The 13,875-nt window shown below is 42.2% G+C and overlaps 1 protein-coding gene across 2 annotated transcripts in view; it reads left to right on the top strand.

Moving 5' to 3' along the window:
* The window catches only part of CCDC58 (coiled-coil domain containing 58), a 53,320-nt gene that overhangs the window by 133 nt on the left and 39,312 nt on the right, over window positions 1-13,875 (top strand). Inside the window, exons 1-2 of one of the 2 annotated variants that reach the window (XM_033943497.1) lie at window positions 6-159; window positions 13,071-13,196. In XM_033943497.1, the coding sequence (XP_033799388.1) occupies window positions 13,086-13,196 (111 nt within the window). In that variant the 5' untranslated portion in view covers window positions 6-159; window positions 13,071-13,085. Of the gene's footprint in view, window positions 1-5; window positions 160-13,070; window positions 13,197-13,875 lie in introns of those variants that run through there. The other variant, XM_033943496.1, reaches the window with a different exon arrangement.

Genomic DNA, 13,875 nt, shown 5'->3' on the forward strand with positions numbered 1-13,875 from the left:
TGTGTGGAGTTGTTGGCTAGCTTCCTTATTTGTAACAGCTAAGAGTGGGGTTACGGGGAGGCGTGGATTCTGGCTAAGCATTTGCCTTCTGGCACTGAGGGGCTGATCTATGCCGGACTGAATGGGGCCGCTGACCCCTTGAATGAGCTGCAGTGGAGGGTAGGTTGGGCGATGCTGATCCCACTCGGTTAATTGTAGCAAAGGTCAAGCTGCAACTGTTTGGAGATTTTCAGTTTTCTGTTCGCTCGGTTTCCCTGCTAGGAATCAGATTTGCTAAGACTGTGTGGTATTGACAGACAAAAGCTTTTGTCTAGCAACTTTCAACTGTGCAATCCTTGATTTTGTATTTCTCGATGGATAATTTAAATTGACTTGCGTCTGCTGTTCCAAACTTCAGTGTTGTATACAATTGTAATTTTCATATGTAGTAGGCTGCCAACGTGTGCTTTCTTTTTGTAGTTATAGGAAGAACATGCTGAGCTCCGGTTCCAGAAATATTTTAATCAAATTTGAATAGGGGGTGGGTTATCAGAAAGTGGCCCAATATAATTAATCTTTTACTTTCCTCAAGTTCAGAGAGGAGCCTTTTTCTCTTCCTCTTCCAGAAGGGGTCCAATTAGAAGTATTTCTTCCTTCTTGGAGATGTGATCTAGAAAGTAGCATGTGTAGAATTATAGGAGGTGAGCAGGGAACTAAGGGAAGGGGTAAAACACAGATCTAAAACCGCACGTCCTTAAAAATCTGAGGTCTGTGCATTGACAAGTCCGCTTTTTAACTTATTCCACCGCTTTCCCTGCACGCTCAGCTCAGGCCCCCGGCTCTGCCTTCCCTAATGGCTAAGGAGGGAGGAGGCGCACCGTGGCTTTTGGTAATTAGCCCAATCATCCCTTCCTCCAGATCTCTCCTTCCCCGCTGATTCCAAGAGCCCCTGCGATATGACACTGGATGGCAAATAGCTGGATTTTGTTTGTTTGGTTTTTTTTTTTTTTTTTTGGGGAGGGGGGGAGGTTTAAAAAATGTGTGCAAAGGTCTGCAGTGCATCTGATCTCGCGGATCTCATGGATCTGAACTGCACATCTTTAAAAAAAATCTGAGGTCCGCGCCACTTTTAGTCTCTGGCTCTGACAGACCTCTATGACATTTTAGTGCTGACGGATCCTAATGCTTTTTCCTCCCTATGCTGAGACTAAAAGTGGCACAGACCTGGCAGCAAAAGTTTTGCCGCTAGTCTCAGCATAGGGAGGGAAAAGCATTACGATCCATCAGAGCTAAATTGTCATAGAGGTCTGTCGGAGCCAGAAACTACAAGTGGCACAGACTTCAGATTTTTAAGGACGTGCGGTTTTAGATCCGTGGTTTACCCCTTCCCGGGAACCAAAGCTCCTGTGGGCCCAAGGGGCTGAACGAGCAAAGGACAGGAGTTTAAGTTTCAAGTTTATTTAAAATTTTATTAAATCGCATTATCAGGAATTCAAAGCGATGTACAATTTAAAATAAGGGAAAGACAAACAATGCATTTAGGGAACAAAATAAATAAATACGAACAATGCGTAAACAGTGACAAGAAACAAAAAGGAAAGTGGGAGGAACTACAATGTGTATAGGAAAGGAGAACATTAAAGGAAACACCAGGTTAAGACTAACTGTATAGAGAAGTCTTTAATGTGTTTATGAATCAAATGCAATGAATTCCATATTTGCGGGGCCGTCCCAGAAAAAAATTGTGTTCCGACGGGTATTAATGATTCTTAATGATGGAATGGAAAATAGATGTTTATCCTCAGATCTTAGTGTTCTTGAGGGGGGATGTAGGGGGTAAGAATCCTTCCTAAGAATAATGGGACTTATTTGGACTTTAAAGGCTAATAGGGCTATTTTGTTAGTGATTCTGTGGTTTATGGGAAGCCACTGCCTTCTTTAAGAGTGATGTGACATGGTCGTATTTCCTCGTTTTGGTAATAATTTTAATTGCAGTATTTTGAATAATTTGGAGCCATCTTAAAAAGAGATCTGATGGATCATTAGGGGAAATCTGATCCTCAAATTAGAAAGACTGAGAGAAGCTGCTGCCAAAATACAGTCCTTGTAGGAAAAGGATTGTAGAGAATGACATGAGGACATTGAAGAACACTGGTGTAGAAGGACTGAAGTTGAGATAAACATTAAAGAATGTCACGGGATGGTTTCCTGCGGTTATCCATGGGATGGGGACAAATTCTGTCCCCGTGTCACTCTCTAGGTAGTAATAGAACTGGTAAGTGTTGATAAACCATAGACAGATGACAGGGATCATTCTAATGCAAAAGGCACATCAGTCTTGATCAGTGGTTTATTCTCCTCTATGCAAGTTGTGTAGAAGACATCATCTACTTTTTTCAGCTCCGCCTCTTTCCTCATTAGGCTTCTTCTACATGCGACTCAAGTTAGAAGATGTTTTTCTGATCTGCTTCGAGAGTAGTTTATTATTTTGGGGTTTTAATCTGAATTTGGAGACTTTTTGGTGTGCAAGAGGTCCCCAGCAACCATGGGGCGGCTTTGCCTGAGAGAAGACAGAGACTCTTTGAGCATAAATCCATAGCTAACAGGGCAACCCTTTTATAGGGAACCTATTTAGCCAACCTGCATTACATCTGTGGAACTCAGGGACCGTTCCCCTAATAGCGAAGCTCATCCTGGTTGTTCCAGAAATTCAGAATCTGATTGGCCCCTTTGCTGTCCGTTGGGCTTTAGCGGGTGCCGGCTCCATTTCTTCCCTCCCCTCCCCCCCAACAGCACAAGTGGAGCTATGGGGATTCTGAGGCCTCAGTCTGGCTTCGGTTTCACTGGCAGCCTGAAGATTGCAGCATTTGGACCCTTATGCATACTTATCTGAGGCAGGAGTCTTCTCCAAAATCCAGCTACAGTGTGAGCTTAACCCTTTCAGGACCATAAGGATCGTAGGCCAATTTTTGTGGTTTTGACGACATTTTTATGGTAAAAAGGGCTTGCAGATGCCAAAAAATTGATTTTTTTTGTGAAATATCATTATTATTTTTTTTTTTTTAAATCACACTTCTGGCTTATGGACAGTGTGGCAAGTGAATCTTCTCGTCAATCTGGCAACGACGCTAATGAATGAATGTCGGAACCAGTTTGTTTACATAAAGGCAGTATCATATGAAATCCGTACATATCAAATTTAGAACTGTAGACTATCCCAATCAAAATTTATAGGATTTTAAAGTTATGGGACAAATATGTCCCTTGGTCCTGAAAGGGTTAAGCAGGCAAAGCCACCAGCACTGAACAGTGAGTACAGGCTATTAGAACCTATGAGAGAATCGAGGGGGGGTCTCTGAAACATTTTGTTTTGGAGGTTGTTGGGGCTTGGTTTAGGGTCCCCCCATCTTCAACAACTCCTTCCCTAAATTTTTTTTGAGTGTTAATATTGCTCTTCTGAATCATTTTTTGGTGCCACCATACTGCCATTGTGGCCATCTTTGATTTTCCGATTTGGATTAAAAAAAAGTCTCTCCCTGCCTCAAAACACTTCGATTTTGCTTAAAATTGATAGAAATGGACTCCTCAGGCTGTTTTACCCCTAATTCATGCCAGATTTGCACTGTATGGCAGGCTGAAGGTCATCTGTATACCACGTGCTATCAGGGCTGTGGAGTCGGAGTCGAGGAGTCAGAGACAATTTTGGGTACTGGAGTCGGAGTCGTGGGTACCAGAAACTGAGGAGTCAGAGTCGAAGGATTTTATCTACCTACTCCACAGCCCTGCGTGCTGTGGGGCACATGAGGAGTGGTGGGAGCGATGGGCTTAGCCCTCTGGTTCCTTTAGGGCTGGGCAGTCACAGACGGCTCATATTTTGGGGAAAAGATCTCTCCCAGGGCCCTTGAATAGTGACATGGCAAAGCATAGATGTATAGACATCTCAGAGCTCAAGAGGAAACGAAGTGATTCCCTGCAGGGATCCTCGGGGCATCTTGTTCATGGCTTTACCCTGATTTTGTGAGTTTGATGTAGAAAGCCTAATTGAATTGTTGGGATCTGCCTACACTGCCTAGGGCCACAACAGTGGTTGCACAGGGGGTTTTCCCTCACAGAGCGCACTTTCCTCAAAGAAGGGCCATGGACAAGACCTAGAGGTCCTGTCAGAAATGAACTAGGGGCCAGAGTCCATACCTTTACTATCCCAGAATGAATTTCCAATCTTAGAAAATTCAGGGTCTCAAGCAGAGGCCAGTAGTCAGGAGACAGTGGTAGCCCTTGACCAGGGGTAAGCCGGGGACTTTACTATGTATTATCACAGACTCACTGTACAGAACCCCCCCCTCCCCCCAAACACACCGTAGTCCTCAGCTGCACAGTGTTCTATGAATATCTTTAAAGCTCAGACTGCATTTTTCCCCTCACATCCAGACATTAAAATGCTGCTCATGGAGCATTGGGAGGCCCTGGAAGGCCCTTTGAGGGTTATCAGGACAATGGCAAAGCTGTACTCGATGGCTCCTGAGTTTCAACAGTTGTTTGTCCCACCTAAGGTTGCTTTATTGTTAACACAAGTTACCAAACGTACTTCTCTGCCTAGTGAGGGTGGAATAATTTTAAAAGATGCGCAGGATCGCAGGGTAGATGTAGTCCTCAAAAGGCAATTCTGTAGCAATGACATACGAGTCTGTACTGTAGGTGAATTACCTCTGGTCATGAGCTGCTTACAGAAGGATGTCGATCACATCTTTCAGCTTAGTAGAGTATAGTGCCCTCTTCTGCAAGTGAGCTGAGAAGGTGTGTTCTGATCTGTTCTGTTTGGGTTTTTATTATTGTTGGATACTTTTTTTTTTTATCCATTTCATGGGTCCCCATTTTGGGGTAGCTCTGCCTGGGAAAGGATGCATCTCGTAGGGCAACCCCCAGGTGAACTTACTGAGCCAACTTGCTTTGTGCATTTTGGAGGCTCGGGGACCATTCCCCTAGAAGCTAGCTCATCTTCTGATTTATCAGAGGCTTGAGTTCAGACTGTCGGGCCCCTGTGTTAGTCCTTTTGGCCTTCAGGGAGCTGGCTGCATTTTTTTCCCTCCCCCCCCCCCCAACATCACGGCATGAAGATCCATGGGAGTTGAGTTCACAGTTGGTGCTGGTCCGACTAGCAGCCCGAAGATCTCCATTTATGGATCTCTTCAGTCAGGCTGTAGGAAAACTGACATATGCAGGCACCAGCGCAGCATAGTGAGGCAATTTGAAAAGCTAGCTTTGGGAATCAAAGCGGCAGCCTCATTTGTGGCTACACTGGATTGCGATAAGAATCCTGTGGCAGAGGAGGATGAATGCCTCCTACTAGTGCTGGAGGGGGTAGATTATGTTGCAGATGCTCTCTATGACATCATCAGAGTCATGAACAAGGTATTGGTGTATGCCATTTCTGCAGGATGCGCTAGATCAGGCAATGGGCGGGTGATTCAGCCTCCAAGGCCACCTTAATTAGACTACCTTTTAAAGGGCAGATGCTATTTGGTAAGGGCTCTGCCACACAGCAGACCTCATGGACCCGCTGGGGAAGGCAGGGGCAATTTTCATTCCTCACAACGTTCCTGCCAGTATAATACAGGTGCCTCTACTCAAAGATCTTAGGGATCCAGACAGAGATTTGGCAGCTCCAGATGCTAGCAACCCTCGGAGTCTTATGTCAACCTTGCCTCCAAGAAGGCACAATGACACCAAGAGCCGCACTCCAGCACATTGGTGGGAGACTGCTGGCATTCTGGAGGGCATGGGAGCAAATTTCCTTGGACCGCTGGGTTTTAGATCTTATTTGGAAGAGTCACAAAATAAAGTTCTATCGTCCTCCCTTAGATCTGTTTGTGGGTTGGATGGCCGGAAAAGGAGGCCAGGGTCTGAGGGATATTCAAACCATAGACAGTCCCCGACAAAGAATCGGGCTCTGGAAGATACTCCATATACTTCACTGTGCCCAAAAAAGGCACCAAAGTCTGGAGACCAATTCTAGAACTGAAATCTGTAAATGCGGCACTGAAAGATTCAAGTTTTATTAAAATTTGATGTACCGTACACACAATATCAAATATTTCAGTGCGTATTACAAATTAAAAAGGGGACAAACGATAAGACAATTTATTACAAAATAAAATATATACATACAAATTTAAACTAAACCTTGGGTTTATATACTGCACCATCTCCACGGATGCAGAGCTCGGCACGGTTTACAGGAAGTAGGATGAGAGAGGAACTACAGTGGAATTTAGTGAAATTTATTACTGATACTAAAAGAAAGGGGGGATGAACTTCAATCATTAAAGAAAGAGGAGAAACATTTATGGATAACACATCAGGAGGGGGTGACAAATGAAGATGAAGAAAAAGAGAGAAGGCGAAAGAGAAGAGAATTTGAGTCCTGTGAATAAGGACTGATTGAGACTAGATATAAGTTCTATGTCTCAAATGCATCTTTATACAGAAAACTTTTCAAAAGACCTTTGAACTTTTCTAATGAGGGTTCAGTACACAAATAATTTGGAAGATTATTCCAGAGCTGAGGAGCTATAATCAAGAAAATAGTAGATCTCCTAGTACCTATTACTTTTAAGGAGATGCTGTTCTATTGATCTAAGTCTCCTAAGTGGGATGTATGGTATCAAAAGGCGGTCCAGAAATATTGGTGTATTAAATTGTCAGATTTTAAAGATTAACGGCACAGTTTTGTAAGCAATTCTGTGTGGAACTGGTAACCAGTGTGCCTTTTGCAGACAGTTCAGTCAGTAATTGTGGTAGTGGCATCGGAGGAATTCCAAGCCTCCTTAGGTCTGATGGAGGCATACCATCATATCCCCATTTTCCCAGTCCACAGGAGATATTCAAGATTCCTTGTCCTACAAAGGCATTTCCAGTTTGCAGCTTTACATTTTGGGTTGGCTGAGGCTCTGCACACCTTCACCAAGGTGATGGTGGTAGTCGCAGCTCACCTCCACAGGATGGGAATACAGGTACACCCATACTTGGACGATTGACTGGTCACAGCCCCATAAAAGTCAGAGGGTGAGCAAGCAGTGTGGCAAGTTGTGAATCTTCAACAGGATCTGGGCTATCAACTTCAAGAAGAGTCATGTAGAGCCAATTGGAGACTGCTTTGACACAGCGAAGGGCTGCGTCTTTCTTCCCAATCCTTGCAAACAGAAGCTCAGGAAGCAGATTGTAGATTTAGTATTGCAAATCCCCACTGCCTGGCATTATCTTCAGGTTCTGGGCTCGATGGCAGCCACCCTGGAAGTGGTTCCCTGGGCGAGAGCACGAATGTGCCCCCTACATGATTTCATCCTCTCCCAGGGCATCCATTGCAGGACCAATGGTCTCGCCATCACAAAAAATGGTCCATAAATTGTCTGGAATTGTGAGCCATTTAGCTAGCATTAAGGGCATTGGAAAAAGATCTGGAATGCAAGACAGTCGGTATTCTTGGACAATGCCACCATGGTAGCATATGTGAGGCACCAAGAGTACTCTGTTACGTCTGGAAGCACATCTTCAGGCGCTCTCCGCAGCTCATGTAGCAGGGGTGGAAAACATGCAGGCCAACTTTCTCAGCACACTTTAGACCTGAGAGAATGGTCACTGAGTGTTTGACCTTGAGCAACGCTGGGGAAGTCCAGCAATGGACTTGATGACTTCGGAGAAAAACACAGGCAAATCACTTCTGCAGCCAAAGAGATGAACCAGGAAGCTTAGAATTGGACGGCCTTTCATGCTTCCGAGCTTGAGTAGGAAAAGTTTTGTTGGCATCTCATCCAGATGTGGCCATATTTTTAAAGGGGGCACTCAGATTGTGGCCTCAGTTACGCTGTCCCTTTCCGAAATGGAATCTTAGCATAGGGCTAGATGCACTAAAGTCAGTCAGTAATACTGATTGGATCGCTGTTGGCCAATTCTCTGGCTGATTGTGGAGGAGCAATCAATGCACTACCAAGTTTGCATTCAAATGATTTGCCCGGAGGTGCAAATCATTTGCATGCAAACCCAACAGATCAATACCTCAGTGAGCGATTGACACATGTGCAGAGCCCTAGCAGCAGTGGAAGCAGCTTCCTGTCACTGCTGTTATGTTAAAGATCCTTCATTGAGCATAAAGATTTTCAAATGAAGCTATGGAAGAAAGATACTTATAGCGAATATAAACAGGCAAAGGGTAGTGGTTTCACAGCTGTTGAGACAGACATGGGAAGCCACTGCTTGTCTTGGGATCAGTAGCATGGAATGTTGCTGCTATTTGGGAGAAGGCACTTACTGGGCGAGGGACCAGCAAGTACAAATTTTCAGTGTATGGCCAGTGGCATGCCATGACTGGCCCCCTGGGAGCCTCTTAAGAGCTGAAATGAGCCTGACAGGACCTGGAGGAAGAAATTTGGTGACTGAAACCTGAGGTACAAATTTCTGTATAATAATGGTGACGCAAAAGGGGAAAGCTAAAGGATCCAGTACACCAAAACTGTTGGCCCACACAGCATTAAGATAAGTACACATTTATTATAATATATTTATTAGTATTTATTCAATTTCAAGTATATAAAAAATATAAAAATATTGAATTATAGAGTATCACAGAGTGTTATGGTCGATGACCTGCAATAGCTATCTCAATAAATATTCATTGAAAGCGCAGGAGCTCTGAGACCATTTCCTCTTGTGTTTACAATGCTCCTGTTGAATTGAAACCTGTTTGCACTGTCTATTATATAGGAAATGCAGTATATATAAGAAACAAAAAAGGAAAGATATATTCTTTCCTTAATTTCTACAGGCGTCTTTTTCAGTTATATACTAACTTAAACCTGAAAATGTCAGAGGAGGGGTGGGACCGCGACAGAGGGAACGTGCTGAAGAGGCCGACGGCAGCCTGCTAGGATCGCTACAGCCGACCAGCGATCCTCTGCAGGATGTTTTGAAGCCAGGAAAGAGATGGTGGACAATGGGATGGAGGGAGGGCAGGAACAGAAAGGGTATTTTTTCGAGGGCTAAATCTAATTACACTGTGGGTCAGATTTGGACCACGGGCCTGAGTTTGAGACACCCCTGCATTAAAGCATTAAGCTAATGTGAAGAAAGAGTAGTTTGTTTAATAAAAGTATAAATGCCAACCCTTCTACTTATGTGAAAGTGACATGCAATCATAAATACATACAGTGTAATCGGGATTTGATTTGGCATTTTCTTACATGCATAAGGTTGCAATGGTTCCAGGACAGCATATTCTTTTGTGATGATATATTATACCTTCATATTACCTTTCTCAAAAAAGTTCAACCCAAGCTGATTTGATTATTGTATACTGTATCATTTGATGCAAAACACTTCATGTAAACAAAAATCTAGCAACAGAATACAGTGATAATACAATAACCTCCCTAACCTTCTTTTTTATTATTATTATTTATTTATAATTTCAAAAAAAGCTTCCAAGCATTAAACATCTTGAACAGAAAGTTAGATTAAGACGACAATAGTATTAAATCAAAATTGATAAATCTTACAAGAAAAATTAAACATCACTCTATCTCAAGTCCTCTATAATGTGATCCCAGATTAAAGTAAGAGTGAATTTTTAGAAAACTTAAGAATTATTTATTATGAGGAAGCAATAGGCGTAAGTCCATTTCTATTCTTTACAGGTTGTTGGAATTTCTTGACCAAGGCATTTTAGTGAAACAAAGTTGGATAATTGAGATGGATCTAAGAAGACATATCTTATGATGCATTTGCATGCATATCTAAGGAAGAAAGCTCCTCCAGTTGAGGTTACAACAGGTTTAAGAATCAAAACTTGACGCCTCCTTTGTGTTTCTTTAGAAACATCAGGAGAAACCTGTATTTTATGTCCCAGGAACTCTTTAAATTTATTCTTAAAATATAATTTAATAATCCACTCTTTATCTGGTAGCAATGCTACCATTAATAATAGTGTCGCTGGGGTAGCAATACTCAGAGGCTTCTAACAAATTAGTGACGTCTAATGGTTGCTCTTCCATTCCACTCTGTTGCTCTTGTTTTTTAGGCAAATAGTATACCCGAACAAAAGGAGGGATTGATTGTTCTGGAACCTTTAAAATTTCCAGAAAATATATTTTTAACATTTCCATTGGGGTAACCATAGGAATTTTTGGAAAGTTCAACAGATGTAAATTGTTCAATCAATTCTGATTTTTCTAATTTTTTTTTCTTAAATCAGTGTTGTCTTTAATTAATATTTCTTATATTTTTTTAATTGATGTTAAATCTGTTGCCCTTTCCTGAGTTTTGTTTTTAATTTTTGTCACGTCCTGTTTCAACAAGAAAATTTCATCTCTTTGTTTGTTCACTTTTTTTCCCCAAATCATTTAACTGAGGAGTAATCGATTTTCCTAAGTTTTCAACAAGGTCCCATAAGGCATCCGATGTGACCTCAGGAGGTTTATCTATTAAGGAAAATAGTCCAAGTGCAACATTTGAATCCTCAGTCTCTGGCTTTGCCTCACCTAAACCTTGGCACATCTCCGTTGTTTGCATTCCCGTCTCAGGCAGCTTCCCGGGACTAGTAGGTTCTCGGGAAGAATCCAGTAGCAAGCCCTCTGATCTTCTGGCCTCCCGTCCTGTGAGCACTGCCTCTTCGGACATGCTCAGTTCAAGCGATGAGCTTGCTCTCTGAGGCGGTGGAGGCGGGACTCTTGTGTCAGGGCTGAGAGTGGTATCTAGCCGTGAGGTTTCCTCCACAGCATTGCTCCGTGTCGGGGTCTCCAGCAGGCGAATCCCCGGCAAATTGGACACTCTCTACAGGCGCCACAGAATCTCATCAATGGTATCGAGAAGGGATTTCTGAACTTTAAGAGGCTCCACCGACACTCTTCCCCCCCTTCTTTTCGGCATAGTAAGATTTTCTAAGCAGGAACACTCTGTGGCGTCTGACCAGCTAACAGGCTGCTGCAGCCATCTTGGATCCGTGACTGCCTCCCTACCCTTCTTATGATGAATAAAATCAGTCTGCTATGTTTTGTTGCTGTACCTACTTTTTATGTCCCGTTTCCCAGAGAACTAGAGATTTTCTTGCTCATGGCCAGCAACAAGAAACAATGATTTTTAGCCTTTTGTGCAGTTTTTCTGTATTCTGTCATACAAGGACAATGGCAAAGATAGTATTTAGAGAGAGTACTGAGTTATATAGAAAACCATTCCTCTCTAGCTTTGTCTCCCAGAAAAATCTTTCCCCCCCCATAATTGGGCAAAAGTTACTGACAGAATAAATGTGCACACAATATCATTTTTATTATTTCTTCCTTCTTGCTCACTTCTAAAAATAAGTATATTCTCTGTGTTTTAAGTGATAAACATTTTGCAGCAGTATTAAAGGCTCCTTTTACAAAGCCGCATTAGCAGCTTTAGCATGCGCGACTTTTAATCACGCGCTACCCCCGCGGTAGCTGAAAAACTACCATCTGCTCAAGAGGAGGCAGTAGTGGCTAGCGCGTGCGGTGGTTTAGCGCGTGCTATTACATGCATTAAACCATAACGCGGCTTTGTAAAAGGAACCCTAAATATCTGTAATGTGCTGCATAGGTGAAATTTCTTTAACAAAAATGGCTTTCATTAATATTTTGCTAAGCAGTACTATGTAAAATATTCATTGCTCGCTGCTAATTTGGTTATTTTGTTTTGATGATTAATTTGATTTATAGTGTATTTTGGTCAACTGTACATTACCTTGGGTGCATTCATTGCAAGGTACATGAGTAAATATTTTAAATATGTTCCAGAAATTAAATCTGTCTAGGCTGGCATATTTCTTATTAAAGAAACTTTTAATAAAGCTTAGCATATGCTAATGGAATTAGTGCCTGCTATATGCTAAGACCATAGGTAAAGAATGGGCTTCATAGTAGAGAATGACACGGAGACCTTTTATCGCAGTAAACCATGGTCACTGCAGTAAATCTGCAGGAATGGGACATTTGCAAATGGTTTACTGCAGAAACGGGGACAAGACCTTTCACCGCCCTACAGGAACGGGGACAAGACCTTTTAATGCTCCATGGGAGCAGTGAAAAGTCTTGCTCCTGTGGTAAAAAAAATTACGCCCATGTCAGACTCAGCATCTCCTCCCCAGCTCTTCTTGCGCCTATTTAACCTTCAGGAGCCAGCCATGCCATGATGAAGACAGAAGAAGCGCAAAACCAAAGCCTGAGACCAATGTAATTTGAAGAATAAAATTACCAGACAACAAAAGGTAGAAAAAAAAATAAATTTAATTTATATTTTGTGATTAGAATATTTCAGATTTGAAATATGTATCCTGCTAGAGCTGGTATTAGACATAACTGGGGACTGCAAAGCCCAGGCTGTGCTTCTTTAGCTTCCAGCTGGCTTAGGGCTCTCTCTCTCTTTCTGACCAGGGGGAAGTTGCCCTAGTTGCACTCCCGTAACACTATTCTTGCCATGTGTGACTGAAGTATTCTGTTAGCTTGATTTTTCTATGTAGCATTCTGTAGTAATTTGGTTTGTTCATTTTTCACAATAGTGGAGGGAATATTTGTGAAAGGGAGGGGAGACAGGGGTCTTGTTGATCCTTGCTCTGCATTATTTGTGTTTATAAAATGACGATTATATAGAATATTGTTTCTTTTTATACTTTAATAAAATAAGTTGAGTATAAAATCATAACTATTTGAGGCTTGTGCAAATGGGATCTGACAGTTTGCAAGGCGGGAACGGGGACTGAGCTCACGGGAATGGGGCAGGGATGGGGACCGAGCTCGCGGGGATAGGGCAGGAATGGGGACGAGCTCACAGGGACGGGGCAGGAACAGTGATAAATTTTTTTCCCCGTGTCATTCTCTACTTCATAGCATTGAGCATGCACCAAGCCTTAGTAAAAAGGCCCTCCCCCGACCCACCAGCCTAACCGTTTAAACTTTGACATGTAAATCATCATTGTTTGGCCCATTATTACTATAGAGAAAAAAAATCACATTTCTTCATGTATGATGGTGGTTGTAAGCTTCAACTGTGCAGTTTTATGTTTTTGACTTTTCTTCTTTTTGACATAGGACATACTCAGGTTGATGAGAACGATCGATGATCGGATAGTTCATGAATTAAACACTACAGTTCCCACAGCCTCCTTTGCAGGGAAAATTGACGCTAGCCAAACATGCAAACAACTTTATGAGTCTGTGAGTAATCAAGATACAGTGCAGCGCTCTTTCATTGTGTCTTCATGCGCTTTCTGAGCAGAAGAATGAGAAATATTAAGAAGTACTTTCATCTAGCAAGGACCATCTAAAACTAAAACAAGGAAAGTCTGATGGCAAAATGAATTTTCCATGTGTGAGCGTGTTTTTTTATTAATTTTTTACTTCTGTAGTGGTCAAAGATATGTGGTATACATGCTACGATGGACACTGCTGGAGAATAATTCACTTTCTAAAGCAGTCAAATTCATTCCCTTCTCTGTCAACATTATAAGGGGAAAACATTTTTCTCGGTGCTTTATTATTGGATATTAATAATAAATGTTTATCTTTATTTCTGCTTCACTTTTGTTGATTGGTAGTGTGAAAAATTAGCAGCAGAGATGTTATTTCAGACATTTAGCTTCCCATCAAAATTCGCACAACCATAATATACACACTGTTTTGCAAAAATCTAAAAACATGACTTTTTAAGAAATCCCTACCAGGGGTCTAAAGAGACTCAGACTAATAATACAAGTCACCTGAAACAAAGGGCTCCTTTTATTAAGCCGCGCTAGTGCTTTAACGCGTGTAATAATGCGCGTTAAACTGCTGGCTGCGCTAGCCTCTACCGCCTCCTCTTGAGAGGCGGTAGTTTTTAGGCCAGCGCAGGGGTTAG

This window comes from Geotrypetes seraphini, chromosome 4 (genome assembly GCF_902459505.1).
Source record: "Geotrypetes seraphini chromosome 4, aGeoSer1.1, whole genome shotgun sequence".
Lineage (NCBI taxonomy): Eukaryota > Metazoa > Chordata > Amphibia > Gymnophiona > Dermophiidae > Geotrypetes > Geotrypetes seraphini.